The sequence below is a fragment of the Pelecanus crispus genome, chromosome 10, assembly GCF_030463565.1.
Source record: "Pelecanus crispus isolate bPelCri1 chromosome 10, bPelCri1.pri, whole genome shotgun sequence".
Classification (NCBI taxonomy): domain Eukaryota; kingdom Metazoa; phylum Chordata; class Aves; order Pelecaniformes; family Pelecanidae; genus Pelecanus; species Pelecanus crispus.
In genome coordinates, this window is record NC_134652.1 from 16408166 (window position 1) to 16430351 (window position 22186).

Below are 22186 nucleotides of genomic sequence, written 5' to 3' on the forward strand. Positions count from 1 at the left end.
GCTCCTGAGGAACTGCCCCTCTCTCGAGTCTGCATGAAAAATGGCATCTGTAAGAGCCAGGGAAGAAGAGACGATACCAAAAATCACAATGGCACTTACAAATAAATTTTTAATAAGTCCCTCCAAAGTTTAGCTCAAACTCAATTTTTCTCCTCCAGAATTTGGTCATTATTTTGTAAAATATTTGTCTCCCTGCAGCGGCTGCCTAATTTAAAGGCAGCAATCTGATTTCTCCCCACACTCCCCAAGCCTCAAAAACAGTTCTTCCAATAATAGACTGGGTTATGAATTAGATATAACAAAATACACTCAACTGCTCAGATCAGATACGGGAAAGTTTGGGACCATCAGCCACGTCCTGAGGCTGAATGTTGGGAGTTAAATGACTTTCTGCTCAGTTCAGGCTGGCCTCAAAACACAAGTAGTAGTAGTATGGTGCTTAACAAAATAGGCAAATCCGCACAGAATCTGTGACTAGGAGTTTGCCGACACCAGCAGCAGAGCTCTCTCTGCATCATACCATGCACAGGTAGATCTCTGCATCCCTCACTCACATCTGCGGGCTCTCAGTCTTCTCGAGTTTTCCTCACTGGCAGCTCCAGGGACACGTAAGAAGCGGAGGGCTGCTCACTACTGGCTGGTACCTGCAGCCTGGACCAAGGAGGAGGCCCCGCTGAGCAGCACCACAACCTCCCTCTGCACAGGCAGGAAGAGCCCAAGGGCAAGTGACGGCCCTGCTGCAGCCAGCATGCCATGGAACAGTGACAGGGCCACCCCGGCAATGACCCCACGCTCTCCTCTGTGAAGGACAAACACTGCACACTCCAGACAGGCAGGGCTCTGCTATTTATTGAGCTCTAGCTTTGTATGTACATCCATTTACAGTGCTTGGTTCGGCGACAGCGTGACAAGAGGACGTGTGTCGCAGTCTTCCCCAGCTCAGCCTTGGACGAGGGCTGACCTCAGGAGCTGCTCCCAGTCACAGCCTGGGCTTCTCAGTTCATCCCAGCAAGGGAGCACCATGGGGGAGGTAAGACCTTTGATAGCTGAGCCCAGAGTGAAAAGCTGAAGATCCCAGAGGTTGCTGAGGCAGAGGCAGACTCATCCCCAACTCTCTCACCTATCTGTCTAGTCCCAGCCTAAGCGGGATCAGAGAAAAGGAGGCATGCGGACAGCTGGGTGACTCAATGCTCCGACAGTAGCGATGCTGGGGCTGCACCTCAAGCTCCCTTCGGGAAGAAACTCCCCCCCTCAGAGGCGAGGTGGTCTAGCAAGAGCTCCCCACACATATAGACAAGTGCCATGTGCTGCAAACCACTTTTACTCATTTTTGACTGGAGAAATGGCTTCGTTCTACATGTCCTGGCCTGTTCTCAAGCAGAGTGATTTTATGGAGCCTGCCTGCTCTCCCAAGCACCGTCCCTCTGACACATACACTTTTCCACACAGTTGCATGGCAGGAAAGCAAATAAGTGTCTGGCTTAGCTGATAAAAGCCAGACAATTCCGTGCTGAGGCAAAGTATCTTCTGTCGGGAGAAGCCTGTGCTCCCAAGGAAAATACATGGTCTTCCTTGGGTGCTGTGACCAGTGGGTGGCCTAGGACACAGCTTTCAGTTTCCAATGCTCATGGCAGGTAAAGATGAAACGTTAACACAATTAACACAGCTAACATGAATAAGCCTTGCCTAAAAATGGCTGAGAATGAGCATGACATTCATATCACTCACACTAACCTACGAGGCTAAGAGTGGGACTAGGCACTTTTTCAAAAAAAACCTGTTTTCTAGAGGGGGAAAAAAAAGAAGTGGATCTGGAACGTAAATAACTTCTCTACTTCAGTCCACCAAGTCAGGCCAGATCCTACTATCACTGCCGGGAGCTGAAAACACGCAAGCAGGGAATGGGTGTTTATGCTGCGTATTCCTGAGTTGGCAGCCTGGCACAGCACTCAGAACATGCTCTGCTGGAGTTGGGCACCTCTGAAACACTGGCTCTGGAGCAGAAAGGTCTGCCTGTGCCCCAGAGCATCATCCCAGAGCTCTTCCTTAGGAAGTTCTCAGCAGACTGCAGCTGCAAGCTGCTTGGTGAAGACAGGAGAGCAAGCAAGCGAAGTAACTACTTCTCCAGCTGCATTTTAATTGCGTGCTACACACAAAGGAAAAACTGTGGACTTCTTAGTTCATGAAGGTCACCAGGCACTTGCAAACATGTGCAAGGCAGACGTTCCTGTGAGGAAGAGGAGGATTGTCACAATGCAGTCTCTGATGGGCAATAAGGGGAGTGGAGTCATCCTGTCCTCTGCCCGATGAAAATGGAGTATCTAAAAAGTCCCTCAACCTTAGAAACAGCAGAGATGAGCTGGGCTACTGGAAGCAACAGTGACCCCAAGCAGAGCTGGTCTCCAGTTAAAGTGCTCTGTTTGATGACCCATATTGCATACTGGCTCAGACCGGACCCTGTAAGCGAACAGCCTTGGAGGCAAAATCTCTCCTCCTCCAGTAATCCAATGGCTTGGTTCAAGTGACACCTTCTGACATGAGGAGCCAGCAGTGAGCAAGGCCTGCTCCTTGGGGAAACTGTTTTATACCCCAAAGTCATTCCCAATGGGATGGCAGTGGATTTGACCTACATTGTGGGAGGGCAGGTTGATCCAGGCTGACGGCCAAGAACAACCCTCACCTGGGATCAGAGGTCTCCCCGTAGAGCAGGTGAGCAACCTCAGCCCAGAACTGTCTCATGCAGCTGGACTGGTTTTATTATTTTGGTTGTGAGCTCTCCCCAGCTCTGCTACAAAGGTTTCCAGTGCATCTTCCCTGAGGCTGCAGAGGGAATCTCACATTGCTACGTCACAGAAACAGCTGCCCACCCCCATGGCACCTTACAAAATTGCTTCCTCCTCCTCCTCAACATGCTGATCACCTCTCCTTAGCCCCAGTCCTGTTGAAACACATGCCTTTGGGATCAAACACACAGCAGCAAGGCTCTCCCCTAGAAGAAATGCAGTCCCTTCTGCAGGTGGAAGGCAAGGGACGACCGGCTGCAGATCTGTAGTGTCCCTGCCCAGACAGGCCCGTCTCTGGTCAGCCCTGCGCAGTGGCTGCATCCCTGCTTCAAGAGATCGTAGAGAATTCCTTCAGCAGCAGTTCCTGGCTCAGTGTGTTGAAAGCAAGGTTCTTCCTCACATTGATGCTGATGGACCGAACCTGACAGAGACAAAACAAGATGTTTTAGCCAAGGGACTCTTCCTGGCTCTCTGTGAGCACGGCAGCTTTGACACTGCTGATCTCCAGGTTCAGCATGAAACCCTTTTGCATGCTGTTATGGCCCCAGAGAACTTGCTGCAGCCAGCTCTCACTGAGACTCCAGCTTTGCAAGAAATCCCTGAGGATTAGCTGCTTCCTGGAAAAACAGGAACGTCTACAGTGACATCCCAGCAAGGACAGTAAATTCCAAATGAGACAGGGATGGGAGAGGATGCTCTGTTTGGATGCATGAGCTATGATGTGTTTCCTGTTCTAGGGCAAAGTGATGGGGAAAGTGAGCGCTTCCAGGTTACAGCTGGAAGAGCTCTTTCTACCAGTGCCCACTGGAGTGCCAGCCAGCGTTCTCCTGGATGAATGCAGTGCCATGGCCTCTATCCTGCTCCAGAACCTGCAGAGCCAAAGATACGGAGTCAAGGAAAGGACAGAGGCCATGCTACTGTGCTGTAAACACAAATTATCACCCAATCTGGCAGAAAACCGCCGTTTCAGAGCCAGCTGTGCGTATTTTGTGTTGTGTGCCTTACACTTGAAGCTGGCTCACTACCTGCCCCTGAACAAGAGACACCTTTATCCCTTAACGATGCCTGGACTTCTGGTCACCCGCAGAGTCTGCAAAGAAGAGCTGGGCAGCCCTGTTGCGCAGCAGCTTCCCTTCCCCCTTCGTGCCTGCAGACTCGCTGGCCGAATACGCAGGCCCCAGACTGGGCTCAGTCTCAGCTGCACTCGGCAACGAGAAAACAAAGTCAAACATCATCTGTGTCAGTGACTATGCAGCAGTGACAGAAAGCAAAACTGACACAAGCTCATCCAAACAACAGGATTACAGTTCCCAGAGACTCGGAGCCTGTGATAATAAGGCTGTTGCTGACCTGGTTAGTGTTTTGCACTTTCTAAAAGCACTGGGGGATGAATTACATAGAAGCAGAATGAGGAATCCCACACTGGGGGCTGGAAGAGCACGTAAGCAGTGTTTATACTGCTGAGGGTCCTATTTGCTGCCCTGGTGAGAAAAAAAGGCAGATTGTGTAAGAGTGGGAAGCAAATCAAAACATGGAAGGTTAACAGGGAGAGCTGTGAATTGAACCCCAGTGAGTCCCATTGCACAGACCCTAACAACCCGAGCAAGCTAGCTGTCGTGGTTTAGCCCCAGCCAGCAACTCAGCACCACGCAGCCGCTCGCTCACTCCCCTACCCCGATGGGATGGGGGAGAGAATCAGAGGAGTAAGAGTGAGAAACACTCCTGGGTTGAGATAAGAACAGTTTAATAATTGAAATAAAGTAAAATAGTAATGCTAAAAGTAACAGTATAATAATGATAATAATAATAGTAATGATATACAAAGCAAGTGATGCACAATGCGATTGCTCACCACCCGCCGACCGATACTCAGACCGTTCCCGAGCAGCGATCGCTGCTCCCCGGCCAACCCCCCCCCCCCCCCCCCCCAGTTTATATACTGACCATGATGTCATATGGTATGGAATAGCCCTTTGGGCAGTTTGCATCAACTATTCTGGCTGTGCCCCCTCCCAGTTTCTTGTGCCCCTGGCAGAGCATGGGAAGCTGAAAAGTCCTTGACTAGCATAAGCAGTACTCAGCAACAACTAAAAACATCACCGTGTTATCAACATTCTTCTCCTACTAAATTCAAAACACAGCACTATGCCTGCTACTAGGAAGAAAATTAACTCTATCCCAGCCGAAACCAGGACACTAGCAAAGATGTCTACACTAAAAGACAGAATATTCAAGTTCTATGGCATCTGCAGAAACCACAAACTCTCCTTCATCAGGATGCTTGGCAGAGACCCCACGCGTCTTCCTTCCCTTGGAGCACCCCCTCACCTCTCTCTCTGTGTGGCTTTTGACTTACTCTGTACTGAAATAGTTTGGGATCGTGTCTCGTAAGACAAACACAGGTTATAGCCTATGTTAAATGCCACTGCAAGTAGTCTCCAGAACACTGGTTTGCACTGGGCTGTCTCCCTGCCAGGAGACAGGAGACCCACTGACAGGATTTGGTCCCAGTCCTACTGAGCACTCCCCACCTCAGCAACCCAGTCAGTTCTGACAAGAGGGTTACAACATGGATAAACAGATGCAGAGAGTCCTCTGCCCTGGTGAATGTGGCTGCCTGCAGTAAAGGGGCAGATCCGACACGTAGTGTAAACCAGCATCCTTATTCTGACTAGAAGCATTTCTATGGGTCCCAGCAACAGAAAGAACAAGCAGAAATGAGCTCCTGGCCTCAGGAACTGCTGCCACGGGCCAGGTACCAGCAGTAGAAGACACCCAACTTGTATACACATCAAGGTCTCCAAGAAGGATGCGGCAGCAGTCTCCACAAGCCCAGAAAGGGAGGCTGGAGTGGCACATGATGGGAACACAGGATTTAACAGAAATTGTAGCTATGGGGTAGAGCACAAGAAATTAAGCCTGTTTAGTTTGCAAAGAGAAGGTTTAGGAGGAATAGAGCAAACACTCTCCAATATGTAAAATGAGGTGAGAAAGAGAACAGTGAGTAATATTTCTCTGGCTCCCCAGGGATGGGGCAAGAAATACTCAGCTTAATTTAAGACAAAGAAGATTTACACTGGAAAAGAGGAAATACTTTTAAACCCATGGGTTGCAAAGCAGTGGAGTAGATCACCTGGGGCCAGTGTGGAGCTGTTTTCACTTAAAGACAGCTTCAGGTTTCAAGAGGAGCTTAGACACAAACTTTGGTCAAGAGCGGTCTAGATGGACTTAGATCTGCTTTAACACAAACTGGGGAGAGGAGTGGGCATGACAACAACACACAAAATGACTCTGATATTTCTACAAATCTCTGCCCAGCATTTCTTCTGCTGTGAAAAAGCAGGCAGCTCTGAGCCAACCAGCTTAAAAGGTAAGAATAGCTCAAATAGGAGTTAAATCAAGTTATCTCCAGCACCAGGGCACAGCACAGGGAGCCAGAGCTCATCTTCCTTTTGGGGTTGGAAGACCAGACAGTGACACAGGGAGGTGTCAGCCTGTAACAAGAATAAACTTCAGAAGCTTCCTGCAGCCTGGTTGAGCTGCTCCATCCACGAGGCTACACCCCAGGACTCCTGGTGCTCGTGGTGCAGCAGGCATCCCAGGCCTGGCTGCCAGCCTGGAAGCTACCAGAATTCTCTAGAATGGCTTATAAAAGGGTCCAAAACCAGCCTCAGAAAGTAAGCTCAGAGCTTTAACATTCATTCTGCAAGGAAGTAAAGGCAGAGCACATGTCATCTCTTGCTTCTGTATGGAGCATGCTGGAGCACACTAGTGCCAGAAGAGCTTTTAAAATTTTCTCCCTATTAGCAGCTTGGATTGCACTTAACCCACAGACTTTGAAGAAATGGGAAATGCACAAAATGCTGACATCACCTGGAAAACAATGAGCAAATGAAAGAATGGATGAAGCAGTGACATTAACCACGTGAGGAAAACATCGTTCAGTTCTAGTTTTGTGTCATTATAGCTGGACATGTGCCACACTCAGTTGCAACAGTACAGACACTCCTATTTCATAGCAAGTCCCATCAATTAAACCTGTTTCCAATCAACAAGCAGCTCTTAAGAAATTTGTACAATGGCAGGAAGGTTTACACTGACTACTACATCTAATTAAAAGTCAAATTAGTGTAATTTCCCCTGCGGAAATCAATCCCTAATCAGACTATTTTGAGACTCTGCTGAAACCTATCCAACTGCAAAGACAGTGAATGTTTTGGAAAGATGCTGAATCTCTTTCCACACATTCCTCCAGCTGCAACGCTAGGGTCCAAAAGCTCACATCCAAACCATTCATTCTATCAAAGCAGCACAGACCTCAAATGACATCCCTGAGGGTTCAAAGGAAAAGAAATGAAAAGTGTTAGAAAACTTCCTAACTTCCTTCCCTTAGCCCGTCAAAGGCAGCACAACAGGCCAGAAAACCCAGTTGATAAAACACTCTGCACATCACCTTCCACCACAATATGGCTGCAAGTATCGCAGGCCTTTGAAAGCTTCTTTGAAAAGGGAATGGGAGAAGAAAGGAGATTTTTCTTTGGGATTAGCAAGAAAGAGCAGCACTGAGGCAAAGCCAGAGAAGTGAAGCAGTGCATTAGCAAAGCACGTCAAAGGAGTGAGAACAAGATTTCTAAGCATAAAGGAGCCAAGAGAATGGCTTGGGGAAGTTTCTGCTCACCCACTTAATGGGAGCACAGAGAAATGAAAAGGCAGCTGAAAATGAAAATGACTCCTGCGTGTCATTCCCCACCAAGAAGGATTTGCTTTAATGCAATCACACAGATAGAGATAAGAAAACCAGGCAGAATCCGGAAAGAATTATTTGCAAACAGATCCTGTTCAGGAAGACCTGATGGAACCAGCACGAATTTGGAAACATACTGGAAACCTGTAGTTCACCACCAGCCCTGCTCCTTTGGCGGAGCCCGTGAAGAAAACTGCAGCAACTTCACTCAGCCCCCTCCATGAAATCCTGCAAACCTCAGCAGTTAAACACAATGCATTGGGTTAGGGGGATATTATCCAGCATCAGACCAGCAATGGAAGGCTAAGTAAAGACTCAGAAGCCTCGCAAAAAGGAAGCCAAGTACCTCGTTTGAAGAGGATATGGGGAGGACAGGGCAGACTAGGACTTTTTTGATGAGTTGTTCAAACAATTAATAAAGCCGTCAGTTACTGTGCACCTAGAGGAAAACAGCATGGAGGATGGAAGGCCAGCTGGGTTTCCTGAAGACAAATCATAACATATCAGGTTGATTTCCCGCTGTGTTGAGGGAACAGCTTAATGGAATGCAGAGGATTTTCTGTAGCTGTGAGTAAAGAACATTTAACAGGGTCCCAATTCTCAGGGCATCTAGAGAAATGTGGATTAAACAGATTCACAACTGGGTCAAATCAGCACATTTAGACAGTAATTATTCCGGCTTTCATATGCTCTTGAGGAGAGGGTCCCAGGGGTACCTGGATGGGCAATTTTCAGAAGGCAGTTGAGGAGGGACTGGTTATGCTAAACAGAATCTTAAATGATACAAAATAGGGATTTTTTTTTTTTGGGGGGGGGGAGTGGGGGGAGGTAGTCAGGCCAGGAAGAAAATAGTTTTAGCTGGAGTGTTTTGTAGCTGTGATGATCTTAGGACTGAAAATGTCATTTTAATCAATTGGCATGATCAGCCTGAGCTTCTGCCAGGCCAAGTGGAAAGTGGGGCATGCAGGAAGCAGAGCAGTCACGTGGCCAAGAGGCTGGGGAAGGAGATGCTGGCTGAGGAGGGCAGGAGCCCTCGGGACAGAACAGATGACAACAGGAACATGAATGCGTCTTATTTCCAGGGTACAGTAATAGGAGAAGTCCGTATCATATGAAGGCTATGGCCAAATTTCTTTGCATGTATTCCAGATATAGTACCGAACAGCAGGCCAGAGAAACAAAAACAGGCACAAAACAGCACAGAAAAATGGCATGAAAGTGACTGCAAGTGTTTTTGCCCATATCCTACCCAATGGCAGTGCTGGAATGACCAAAAAAAAAAAAAACCCATTAAAAAGCATTCTGTAGAAGGAAGCAAAACAAATTCAGGCATGCTTGCTCTGGAGCAGAGTAGACAGAGGGAGGCATAACATTCCCAAACTCATGCAGACTCGTGACGGAGTGGGCAGGCATCAATTACTCATCAATCAGCAAGGACAAAGCTGGGAGAGAGAATCAGTTCTCAAACTGGTGGAGAAAGCTACCAGAGTTCGAGATCTCTCCCTTCGCTGAAGCTGTAACGATTCAAAAGTGAGGAAAACCAGGCTCCCCTCAGATACCAGCCACTACAAAAACATTGCCTTCCTGGTGATGAGGCCATCAGACAAGAAAATGTTGCATCAGGGCTCTCTGGAGCAGGGTGAGCAAGCTGGCTTGCTGAGGAATATAACTACCAACCCAGATTATTTGGACTCAGTTTCGTCTTTGCTATATTATCTTTGTGGGGCTTCCTACCATCAGTCTTCTCCTCTGGCAGAAGGAGACGTTTCTAGGGAACGCTTTTGCTTCCTTTGCTTGGGAACCCTATTTTGTGAGTGATGGAGGAAAGCAACGAGCAGGCACATGTTTCACCAGCATCACATATTCTGCTCAGTCCCATACTCTGTGGTCCCTTAACAACAGCAAAAACGCTACATTGCTCTGCATGATAAACCCAAGGTGGGAGCAGTCAGCTTCTCCACCACACACATTTACCACCACAAAGCACAATGGATCCCCATGGCAGAAGGGACAGAGACTGACTGACTGGTTGCTGGCCTGAGCAGTCTGGAGGTTCCTCTCCTCCCCAGCCACATATTGCAGGGCAGGGAGCTCCAGGGAGCTTTCCTATCAGTGGAGACATGCAGTGTCTGTTCAGATCCTATCCCTGCTCCATCTCTGGAGGCAACCCAGTGGAGTAAAAGGGCCACTCAGCTATACCCCAAATGCCACTGCCTAGGCCATAAGCAAAAGCTTTGGAAAAGGGTTGTTGATTCTGCAGACTCAAGGCAGCTTACCAGCTCTTTGAAGAAGGCAGCCTCTTTATGCTGCTCTGAGTAGCGCTCGTACTGGTCCAGTCCGTCCTGCAGTTTCAGGGTCAGTGTGTCGTAGTTGGACCGTACCACTTCCAAAACCTGCCAGAGACAGCCAAATACAGCAGAGGAGTCAGCATCCACAGATGCCTCAGCATAGGAGGAGCAAGGCTGAGACAGATCACAGCTCTGGCACCTGTTTTTACAACATACATGGCTTTAACAGCCCATGTTTGGCTTATGACTAACACAGAGTCTTCCTAATGCCAGTAAGGAACAGCCCTCAAATTTACAGAATTTCTTCATTCATGGGAAGAGTGGATGAACCTGTGACAGCAGCAGTTTTCCAAATACTACTATGTGACCAGGAGAAGTAGACATGATCTCATTAAATTAAGCAGCTAATTACCATGTGTGCACCCAAATGTGAGACAGTAGGCACTATGCAAACACAGGTTTGCCCGACCCCATGGTCCTCCCAAGCTAGTTTTGCCAGCACACTTCCCTCCTGGCTTGCTAATCGCCATTCACACTCCGCTGAACTGCCAGCTTCTACAGCTGCTCAGGTCAGCTTCCATACAGAGCATTGCACATCTCTCCTGATGGGAGCAAACTTCTGACAGGCGCTAAGAGAAGACCAACTCTGGTACGGACTCTGGTTTTGGAAACAGCTGGAGACAAGAATCCAGGTCTTCCTGCCCAGGAGATATTTTATTATCTGCCTTCCCTGCAACCAAAGCACTCCAGCTTATATTACTACCTTACTCTGCTCCCAGCACTGGGCTATACCTGTAAATTCATAGTTACATGTATCTGTCCTATTGAACTATTAATTTTCCTAACTAGGGAACACCAAGAGGGACTCCCACAATGCTTTTTAGCTTCAAAGCACTGCACGGACAAACACATTCCTCAAAGCACTTGTGAGATGGTAAGTAACAATAACCTTCCTAACAGGAACCATATAGCTCAGCACTCCTGGGCAAAACATATGCTTGAAACAATTCTCTTAAACACATTAACTTCTTTCTTAGGCTGTTACCACTTGATCTGAGAGCTAAACAGAAGCACAGACAGACTATCAGCATCTGAGGTTTCCATTACAGTAGCCTCTGCTCATGAAAAGCTACAGCCAGGAGGACTACATAGTATAAGGTGCAAAGGAAGAGGACTCTACCCCAATACCTTCACAATTCAGGAGAGATCCTAAAAAAAAATCATTGAAAAGGCTGTAGGACAACAGTGACCAGAACAGTAAGGAACCCTTCTACTTCTCCTCTTGTCCTAACAAGGTAAACACTACAATTGCTCTTTCAGGCAGCTGTCAGCTCCTGCCCTTTAGAGGACTGAATCATGCCCTTGTACCCTTTACTTGAGGAATCCTAGACTTGCTTAGGGCTCCCTTCAAAAACTTCTTTCCCTGTCTTGTTTCCCCCCAAACTTTGCATGTGGCAGTGGTACACAGAGACACTCATGCAAACACTTAGAAGCAGGCTAGGCCCTGAAATGGCCAAAGCCACAGGGCATCATCCGAATGAGGACTGAGGGTAAAAAAATGGGTCCTAAAAGTGGTTCCCAGCTGAGATGGTCACACAGCAGAGTCTCTTTGCAGCTCAGCCATCCCCCAGCTCTGCAGAGGCAAGCTAGGGGTAGCAATCAGTATTTTGCAAGGTTATTTAAGAACAGCCTGTCAGCGTTCTGCTGCTGCAAAAGCATGCAGCCTCCTCTTCAGGACTCATTTTCTAATGCTGCTGTCAGCTCCACTGGCAGAGAGGAAGAACCCCTTGCAATGACAGCCGTCTCCAAATTCAGCCTGGCCCTCTTGTTCCTGTGTGCAGAAGCTGTGAGAAGTATCACAGAGACAAGAGCAACGATGAAAGCAAGCCACCTGGGTACAGGAATAATTCAGTCTGGGATGCAACTATCCACTAGGGATGGAGAGTAGTAGTATAATGCACCTTCTTCTGAGCAATAAAGAATCTAGCAGCTTGCATGAATCAGAGGGCTCTCCTCCTGTCAATCTGAGGAAGCCAAGTTGACCAAGATTAACAAACTGCAGGAGAGAAACCCTTTTTGAAAGGTGAGGAGTAGAACATGCTTCTCCAGCAGTAACTCAGAGGGGAGGCATTTTACCCAGGGCTACCCCACTCCCCAGGGGCCCTCCCTTGGGCCCCTCTTCACTCCCCTGTGCGCCCATGCGCACAGCCATGTGCAGTGCCATATGGATGTGCCCAGACAATGGATGTACACACTTCTCCATGAAGCAGCAGCATTCCTCCTTGCTAGCTCTGAGTGGAGATCTCTTCAGATACTCAACAGGGTCATTCTCAAACCACTGTGAGGAGGAGTAAACTCCGAGGGCAGCAGCAAGCTCTGAAAGCAGTATCCTTTAAATCAGCCCTCCTGTGTCACCTTTGAAAGGCAGCTAAGAACTCAGTTTGATACTCTAGGAGGGGGACAGGGAAGCAACAAGAGGTCCCGAAGTCTCTACTGTGTTTCCCACTACTTATTGTAATCTCTGCAGTGAACTTGAGATCAGCTTATGCCTTTAGCTATGTATTTTCATTGGCTTCCACTCCTCATCTCCTTTAATTATGAAATAGAACTTAAAAAGAAAGGGTAAGTTAAAAATAAACAGCTGCTTCTCACTGCCTGATCATTTCCCTTTCTTGCTGCTGCTGAGAAAAAATGCTACGTGGGATCTGAGATAAACCCACTCACAGATCATTTCACTTCATACCCTGTAATGGATAGGAACTGTTACTGGGATTAGGACCTGCCATACTTGAAACAATTTCATCTGCTCTTTAAGATGCAGCTGCTAGACAGAGGAGAGGTTAAAGAGCAGCAGAAGGTATTAAGAGCATCTAACACGAAGGTTTGAAAGACACCAGCTTTCTACACAGATGACAAAAAACTCACATCCCCTGTGTAACAGAAAGATTGCATGCTAGCATCCTTCACCCTTCTTACACACTGCTTTGACTTTTGCTCAGGAAAACTACCACAGGAAGAACGCCCTTTTGCTTAAACACATGAGATCTTTACTGGCACCCTTCTGTCAGATACAAAAGAGCTAGAGGAATTTGATTTTGAGATTAAAGCATTTCTCCTTCAAGGTCTTGTCCAAACTGGTCTTCCTAGAAGACTCAATGGAAGACTAGCAAACATCAATTCCAAGATGGTGAAGTATGAATAACTTAAAAAGGAAGGGATTTTTAGGTGGACTCTCCCACACGGATTTTAAATAGTCATTCAGTTTTTTAAAAATCTCATGAGCAGCTGGAAGAACACTACTTCTAATGTCAGGCAAGGATAGAAGAAAATGGACTGTAGATGATTTCCAAGTAGCTTCTCAGCAAGCAACACAGAAGATAAGATGTGACACTCCTCAGACTGCAAGGATAAACATGCAGAGCAAACTATTTTTTAAAAAAATACTTTACTGGATCTTTACAGTGGAAAAAAATAAATGAAGAGGAGTCACAACCTAAATCTCTTTTTGTAGATTACCTTAGGGGGATCAGAGTCTTAAAAAAGCAATATGACAGAAGTGAGCAACTCAGACACGGCCAATACGGCTGAATTCCTTTCCTGCAGTTACCTGTATCAGCCCTAGAGGCCACATTTGCTCATTTACTCCACTGCAACAAACCAGAAGTCAGTGGAGCTGCACCACTGTAATTTAAAGATAATTTGCCATCAAATTAACCCTCTGCCCCACCACTCACTCACTGACTGCTTTCCAGAAGTTACAGAGAAACATTAGCGATTCAGGTCCCTGCGTACATGTCCCCAGACCAACCTTTCAGAAGCTGCTTTGAGCAGCAAGCACTCCCTGCGGCACTTGGATTTCAGCTTCCTCCTGCAGCTACACCTGCCCATGCCCCATAACTCTCCTTCCCCAGTAACATAACACCGACAACCTGCGAGTAGAGGCACCCCTGGATAACATAGGAGGGTGCTGGCTTACAACAGAGGGGCTGATGTGGGGCTCAGCTCTCCACAGCATCCCAGCCATGCCATGCCATGCCATGCCGCTACAGCCAGAAGAACAAGATTATTTCAGTTTTTGGCTCCTTACTTTACTGCATCCACCAGCTTACCACTCCCTTGTAAACCAGACAGACAATCTCTGAAGGGTCAGTGGACTCTTGCAGACACAAGCTCTGGAACCAGTTCCCCCAGTACCAATTGCCCTTGTCCTGAAATTTTCTGCATTCAAAACAGACTGTGCTTTACTCTACCACACTCTGCACACAAGAGTCCTTCCTTACTGCACCAGAGCTGCTCCCTCTGACTGATCCTCAACAAGAGCTGACTTGCTGCACTCCCCCATGAGAGACTGGACCTTCTGGAAGAGCCTGTCCTGGGGAAACAAGGCGATTACATGCAGCAGTCTCCGATCCCCATCCTGCCCAGGAGAACACGATCACGGTTAGCAGCAAAGCCAGAGAAGGAGCTGCACCGGCAATGAAATTGAACAGGCAACACACAGAACGAGGGCCCATCTATCTGGCAGACACAGTACGCTTCATTGCTTAGTAACTTTTTAACCTGCAGAATCTTTCATCATCTGCAACTGCAGTCTCTGCCTCACTACAACATAAAATTAGAGAGCACCACCAATTCACACCACCCAGCGAAGGACCTAGTGGTGGGTAGGTTCCGAGAAGCATGCGCGAGTAGTGACAGAAAAATAAAGGAAAAACAGAAGCAAGAAGAAAGCAAGGTCTCTACACTGACTTTTTAATTAGCACAGGAAAGGATAAGAATGCAATCAGTCAGCATCACCAGTACCTCACTAAAGCCTGTCCATGCCTGTAAAACAGTCATTAGCTACCATGACACAGAAGCAGTTGGAAGAGAATTGACTGAATGATCTCACATCAAGCAAAAGGCAAAAAAACCCCCAACAAACCCCAGGTGAAAACACATTTGCCCCCCACACCAACTCCATGCGGCTCACAAGGCTGGGACGGGGGGAGGCTCTCCAGATCAGGCCTAGCAAGCCCTCACAGGACGGAAAAGCTGGGTGCTTCTGTCCCAGCTGTCCCAAGGTGGAGGATGGAGCAGCCTGTCTATGGGGCATGTAATGCCCTCAGCAGTGCTACTGCACGGACATGGCATAGGGGCCAAGGGCAGCCGGGGACAGACAAATGTGCCTCCTCTCTACAGAGGTGGTGGAGTCCCTGTCACTGCCTGTGTACCACAGCGGGAATCATGGCAGTCCCACCTCCAAAACCCAGGCAAAGCCCAAGATACCACGAGCAAACCCAGCAGTCTGTCCCCTCAGCTCAGAGGATGGAGGCTGTACAAAGAGACATTATGGTTTCCCTATTCTAGTAGAAGTCTGATGTGCATTTTACACTGGAGTCCTCAAACTGGCTTGTTTACTCCAGGTTTAGTACAAATCTTCCCCTTTTTCTCCCTCACTAATCTCCACAAGCAACTCATAGTCCCCGAGTGTTTCTCCTAGTGAATTCAGCTGAGTAGCAACATTTCTCATTGTAATAAAAAGGCTGCTGCCACCTGGACTACAAAGAGGCTATTGCCTCTCCATAATAAAGTGCCAGATAATTGACATAAATTTTACAGTAGTATCTTCTAATTAATATGGAAAAGGATTTTTTTTTTTTTTTTTTTCCAAATGGCATCACACTTCTCACAGAGCAACTTAAAAGTTGCTGATGCAGGCTGGAGTCTTTGCTGGAATTAATCCCCAGAAGTGCCAAAGACAAAAGCACATAACTAAATAATTAGAAGTTGAATAAAAACACACACACAGAGCTGCCATATTTCCCAACAGACTCTGCCCAGACCCCGGCTGCACTCCTCTCCTTCTCCCTTACCTCTTTCACTGTCTGCAGGAGCCAAGTTCAGAGAGAGTTCACTAAGACTGCCAGTGCTACGCACACGTGCTGGAAGCAGCTGCCATTCACACTGGCTTCAAGAAAAGCACCCACCCTAGGACAAGCAGCAACACAGAGCTTTTGTCTGACCCAACACTACCTTACCTTTGCAGCTGTCCCGGAGCTAAATGCAGTGCTGATGCTTCAACACCATCCCTCACCCCCAAGCTGATCAAGCCATGAGTATTAATTCCATGTTCATGAATACTAAGAGGAAGAGGAGGAGGATGTTGCTATGACAGTCTAACAACTCAGATTCCCAAGATATGCTGTGCGTATGGATCCAGAGGATGCAGAGTGGGTCTGGTGCACATGGTGGGAAAGACAAAGATCTGGGCTTGAGATGCAAGTGTAGTCATGCCACAAACGTGCAAGATACGCAGCGCGTTGTCATTCTGGCTCCAGATCTCCTGCATCAAGCAGCTACCGTTTGTACTACATGCCAGTGACGGTCCTATGGCCCTTTCCTGCTGCAGGCTGAGAGCTGCAGGCTGCTCAGACTAAGCCTGTAAGGCAGCCCCCACCAGCTCACACAGCTGTCACTCTCAGAGTAGGAAGCAGCATCCCGTCTGCCCTGAGGGCAGGAAAAATTCCTAGAAGGAAGCTTTTTGAAGCTTGGCTAGCCCAAAAGATTAAGTGAAAGGAACCAAGAGCAAATTTCTCCTCTGAAGTATGAAACAGGACTGCACTGATGCAGAATGCATCAGCAGTGCTGGGCAGTAAGACACAAGCGGTCTGTCCAGGTCACAGCGGGGAGAAAGGTCTGCAGAGGTGGGCGCAGCTGCCCATAAGCCCCAGGATGGCACTAGGCCATGAATACAGGCTCCAGTCCTGACTGTGGAGAAACAGAAGCTGATGGGAGTCAAGAAAGTCTCCTGTTCATCGCCTGGAGCTGGACAGATGGACAAGGCTGAGCAGCACACAGCAAAGATGAGAGAGCCAGGAGACAGGGAGAGAAGGTGCCTCGCCCTGCTTTCCACTGCTAAGGTGAGTGCAGGGACCCCTTGCATACAGTTCCCACCAGGTTACTCTTCCACTTTCTAGTTTGTGTTTGCCAATCTCCCTCTGCTCAGCTCACTAAGCATTAGCCAGGACACACTATGTCTAGGAGCCCAGGAGTGAACAGTCTTTGCCCATCAGTTTGTCCTTCGTCCCTGCCAGTCACTCCTGGCAGTCCTGCCGTGTCCACTGCACTACTGTGTGCCCAGCCAAACACCAGGAAAGACTAACTCTCCATGTCCCAAATCCTTCCTGAGGACTGCTTTTATACATTTGCACTTGAGTGGTATTGAAATCCAGGTCTTGCCACTTCTCTACACAAGGCAAAGGTTTTGATCATACATAAAAGATTATTATTTTACTTCGCAACATCAAGGAGGGACATTTCACATCCCCTTTTCTTCACCTCAGCACAGAGCCATTCTGTCAGGCTCAGATGATATACAGTAGCTCAGATGTTTGTTCAATGAACTCACAGAGATCTGTGATCTTTAAAGGAGCAAGCCTACAAAGTTTACAGTTTCTATCCATGGAGTAGGAGGGTTCGGTTACAGTCTTTCTCCTCTGCCCACAGGTGCCCCTTCTAAAGATAAGTAATTTATAAGCTCACTCAGAAAATGACTGTTGTTCTCTGAACTCTGCTAGCAGAAATGGCATCCCCTTTTGGGACAAGAGTTATCTGCTCCAGAAATGTTTTAAAACCACAATCAATTAGAAGCCTAAGGTGTTCAACTCTATTTAATGGTGGAAGACGACTCACTGATCCAACCAATGTGGAAATCACACAGCTTTCAGAAACATCCTGAAACCAAAACTGTTACCCAGTTCCACCCAGAAGCAGCTGTAAATGCACAATGCAGTGCTCATTCCAAGCTCTCATGGGACAGGCCTTCACAAGATTCAACAGTTCCTTTAAGAAGCAGAAAGGCTGCAAAGTAGGACAAAGGCAAGTAACAACAGAGATATACGGTCACAGAGACCAGCTATGTGCACAGTTTCAGGGGACTTAATTTGTAAAAGGTATAGACAAATAGAAGATACTAATGTAGCTGATAACCCTTGACATCCCTGTGTAGCCATCACTAGGGCTACGGAGTCCTGTGCTAGGAGTACGACACCCTCTGAGCTCCAGGAGTCAGGTAGCTGAAAGCCTGCTCACCTCACCAGGAAGCCTGTGCCATGAATCCTTTTACTACAGGGTAATTTCAAGAAGTCATGTCTACATACACATGACAACTCCCATACATGTTAAATGCACTTTGCTCAACCCATTTGGCTTTGGAGGACAAGGAGCAAAAAAGCACTTAGCCTCGTGCTGCTTTTTCTTGAGACCGATCTGCTTTTCTCAGTTTCATGGATGGTCAGTAGTTTTATACTAATCTGTATATCCCACTTAGCACAAAGAACCTGGCGCTCTCTGTGGGACTCTGGGCTCTCCTTCCCAGACTGCATGGACAGGCTCTCGAGAGGAAACACAGGAGGCAATTCTGTGTGATTCAAGGGAAGAAAATGGGTGCAGTGGGTTTCTGCCAAGAGAATGAACATCCATGTACTGTACAATGCTGGCACTTCCAAAGCCCAGGCAGGGGAAAAGGAGTCAAAGATCCTGAAACAAACTATCTTAAAAATTATCAATGAATAAAATAAGCACCCTCCAGAGCAGACTTTTAGATCTGGATGGGGAGATCCGCCAGAAACTGAATGAGGTCCACTAAGCTCGCCTGCTGTTAGAAATTTTGTGAGGAAGGCAGGCAGCAGCCAGGATGATGGCAGGAGCATAAAACTCAGAGATAGATAGATTTGTTATTTTGGAGTTACAGCCCATTTTGGAGTTGTGAACCCTTATCTCCAGCTGGTGGCATTTATGAAAACATTTCTCACTGCTAGGTACGTAAGAGCACTTGCAATTCTGCCACGGCTTGAAAAGCACTGCAGATAGCTATGGACCGGACCGTTAATTTTTTTATTTCCCCATTGTGCTTACAATTAACTTAAGTGCTGAAATGCGATGGGCTGTTGCAGGAGAAGCTTTTTATCTACCAGCTGCATTCTAGCACAGCAGTAAATCAACTGCTGTCACCAAAACATCAGACAAGAGGAAGAGAGCATCCTTATGCTCACTCTGCATATTACCCATTCAGCCTAAGTGGCTAACCAGCATTCAGCAAATGAATGCTGTGATTTGTGTACAACCTTTGGTGCAATCCTCTATTTACAGAAGACCTTGTCCCCGTCAACACAGAGGGAAAAAAACCCCCCAAAAAACCAGTCAGCAGCAGCTCTCCAGCACCAGTTAACTGACCAAAATAAGACCAGTAACCTTGGTCCCCAAAACAACATAAAAGAGTAAGTCATGAGCTGCTGCTCCAGTTTAGCTGAGAAGACAGGACATACAAAGCTGTTACAGAAATCAGACAGCTATAAGAACCTAAAAACCAGTAGCTGAAGATTTTAAGGAATGATCAGAAATAAAAAGCTTTCTAGGGCCAGCAGCCAGAAAGCATCCTGGCAAATGTTGAGCCTCAAATACACAACTTTCAGTTCAGATTGCCTCGACGAGGGGACAACAGGATACCTGATGTTTACCAGAGGAAACTCATTCCTAGCAAAGAAGCTCAAATTTGCCCAGAAGACAGTTTGGCTCAGGAATAAGGCTGTCTAGAGAACAGATTAAGACAGGATATGCAACAAAAACCTTTCCGTGCAATCAAACCCCAACAGAAGCAAATGGACTGTTCCAGTTTGAAGAAACCAAAATCTAATTGTGCCCAAGGGAAAAACAACAGGGATGCTTATTCTTGTTATGGTCTAATCAAACATCTGCAGTCACAGGAGGTTTCTGGAACTATGTCACCTGGTCAGGTTCACAGGAATCAGCAGGGGATCCAAGAGAGCTTGTGCTCCTCACACAGCCACCATGAACCTCTACAGGATATAATGATTACAGGCTGACTTAGAAAAAAAACCTACCAGGACCCTGACTTGAAGATCAAGACAAGTGAAAGGAGAACACAGACACTCCAAACCACCATGGAGCTCGCCACGCATTTGATTTTTCTCTTTTCTTCTTCTTTTACAGCAACTAGCAAGCAAATGGCCTCTATGAATGCTACTAGTACAGCCCTGGATCTGACATTTGCTGAGAAAAAGTAGATGCTAACCACCTAGCTCATGACTTTTTTTTTTTTTTTTTTAAATGGTCAGATATCTTGTTAAACTTCGTTTGCCCAACATGAATAAATTTAATTAAAGGAAGCAGCAAAGCTAAATAGCAATGCACTAAAAAACTGGCCACAAACCAAGAGGATGCTGTATATTTAAAGCAAGTCAAAACAATATAGGACATGCCAGAGAAACACACGGTTAGGATTGGGGAAGGAAGGTATGCATTTGGAGGGGCAGAGCTTAGAAAAATCAGTTCCATTGCTCCTACTTACATTTAAGCAATTAAATAGTGTCAGTAGAAGGCCAGCTTCTAATTGCACAATGGAAGTGATAAAAGGCAATAATTCAGTGGCCTGAGGAGATGCGAAGAAAAGGCCAAGAAAGAGGAAATCCAGAGCTCACCTGCCTAACTGACCACATGTGGAAAATGAACAAATCCATTCTGAGATGGGGAAAACCAGAACCTAACTTTTAAATACAAGCAAGAAATCTGGATAGCCAAAAAAACCAGATGAGCAAATAACTGTTTGATTATCTGTACTATTTTGCAGTTCTACAATATCTTTTCTGAAATAAGGGCACTGGAATCGATATACAAGATTTAAAACATGGGTTGTCACAGACTTACACAGTGACAACACAGTACTCCTTCATTTTTGTTCTCTCTCTGATAATTTCTAATTCTCTATTTGCCTTTCTGACTACTTTTGAGCCTTGAGCGAACATTTCCAGGCTTATCACAGTGACTCCAAGAGCCCCTCCCTGCCTGGCAATATCTAGAAGACTCTAGTACAGCTTAAAGACTTTAAGAGAATTATAAATTCAATCTGCAAAAACTCCTTCTAAAGATACATCCCAAAAGAAATAGATCTATAGTCATTTGGTTAGCTACAAATAGCTAGAAAAAAACTGTAATAGCAGTATACTAAGGTAGCTAGGAAAGGCGGGCAGTGCTTGGAAGTTTGTGTGACTCAATCCATGTAAAAGTTTTACTATTGAGGCTTTGACAAATCTGGAGTTGGAACAGACAGATATAAGCTGATGGATGATCCTTAAAACCAGAAAATCCTGTAGGGAAAAGGGAACTTCAGTTGCAAAATGTCTGCTCTAAGGCTGCAGTTCCAAAAGTGGTTTAAGTCAATCTAAGTGCAGGTCACCTAAACTGCAATACAAAGTCTGGAGTTCCTCCTTCAAAGACACTTATTGCAGAAATAAGGCATTCTAATGTGCAACTCAGAAGTCTCTTCATTCTGGACACAAGCACTGATAGTGCTGATGACCAGGCACAGTACTGACATCAGGGGTAACTGAGAAGGTGAGAAGGATCAGAGATGACTGTGCCCTAGAAACTGAGAATGCAGCTGTGCAAGTTAAGTTTATAAGTGATGAAATTCCTACCAAGGAGATGGGATCAAATCTGTCCTGACCAAGCGACTCCTCACAAACCCCAGACACGCTTTTGGATCCTACTCTATCTGCATTGCACAGCTGGAGGAAAAGGAAAGGACAGTGTCTTGTGATGAGGGCAGAAATAAGAGAACCAAATAATTTCTGATACAACATGCTGAAAGAGGGAAGCTTGTTAACATTTTAATTTGTTAAATTATCCCCTTTTGTGCTGTTGGAATGTGTCATTCTTTTTAAACTCCATCTGGGCAATGACCAGAGCTGAAACAGAATGAGATGGTTTATGCTTGGAAGCATTCATGGCCAGCGTAGAAAACCTCTTTTGCCTGTAAAAACAGAGCTGCTTAAAGTTGACTGCTAAGTTAATTCAAAAGGAACATTTAAATGGCTAGTGGGACAGCTGGAAATACAGAGGCTACTATCCAAGATAATCATTAGCAAGGGCAGGCCTGATGAGACACTAAACTTTGTGGGCTGAGACACTTCTTGACTGAAATGGAGATGTGCAGGATAGCTGGCCAGCAGATAGTCAGCAAGGTGAATCTGAGAGGGAGCAGAGGCCTGGGCATGGAGCGCACACACAGAAAACAGGTCAGAGGTTTCTGAGAAATCAAACGGTCTGCCGCTTATTGCTGCCCTTCTCAGGGAAAGAAGTCTGTGCGCATTCTTTGAAATAAACACAGAGGCACCAAAAGTTGCCGACACTCAGTTATTTCTAGTCATTTCTCTTAATACCCAACAGAAGCAATCAGGGCCCAAGATAATAGCTATGTCTCTCAAGAAGGATTCCTGCCACAGTAAAGTGGCATCTTGCAATCCAAAGATATTTGGAGGACAAAAAGGGCTTCTGTGCCTTGGAACTCAGGGTTTATCCCTGCAACATTT

The 22186-nt window shown here is 46.6% G+C and overlaps 1 protein-coding gene across 2 annotated transcripts in view; it reads right to left on the reverse strand.

Moving 5' to 3' along the window:
- Positions 1–851: 851 nt before the first annotated feature.
- ARMH3 (armadillo like helical domain containing 3) overlaps positions 852–22186 on the reverse strand; it is a 129763-nt gene continuing 108428 nt past the window's right edge. For both annotated transcript variants that reach the window (XM_075717663.1, XM_075717664.1), the window contains 2 exons: positions 9804–9920; positions 852–3204 (listed from right to left, as the gene is read on the reverse strand). In XM_075717663.1, coding sequence (XP_075573778.1) covers positions 3112–3204; positions 9804–9920 — 210 coding nt within the window. In that variant the 3' untranslated portion in view covers positions 852–3111. The remainder of the gene's footprint in view (positions 3205–9803; positions 9921–22186) is intronic.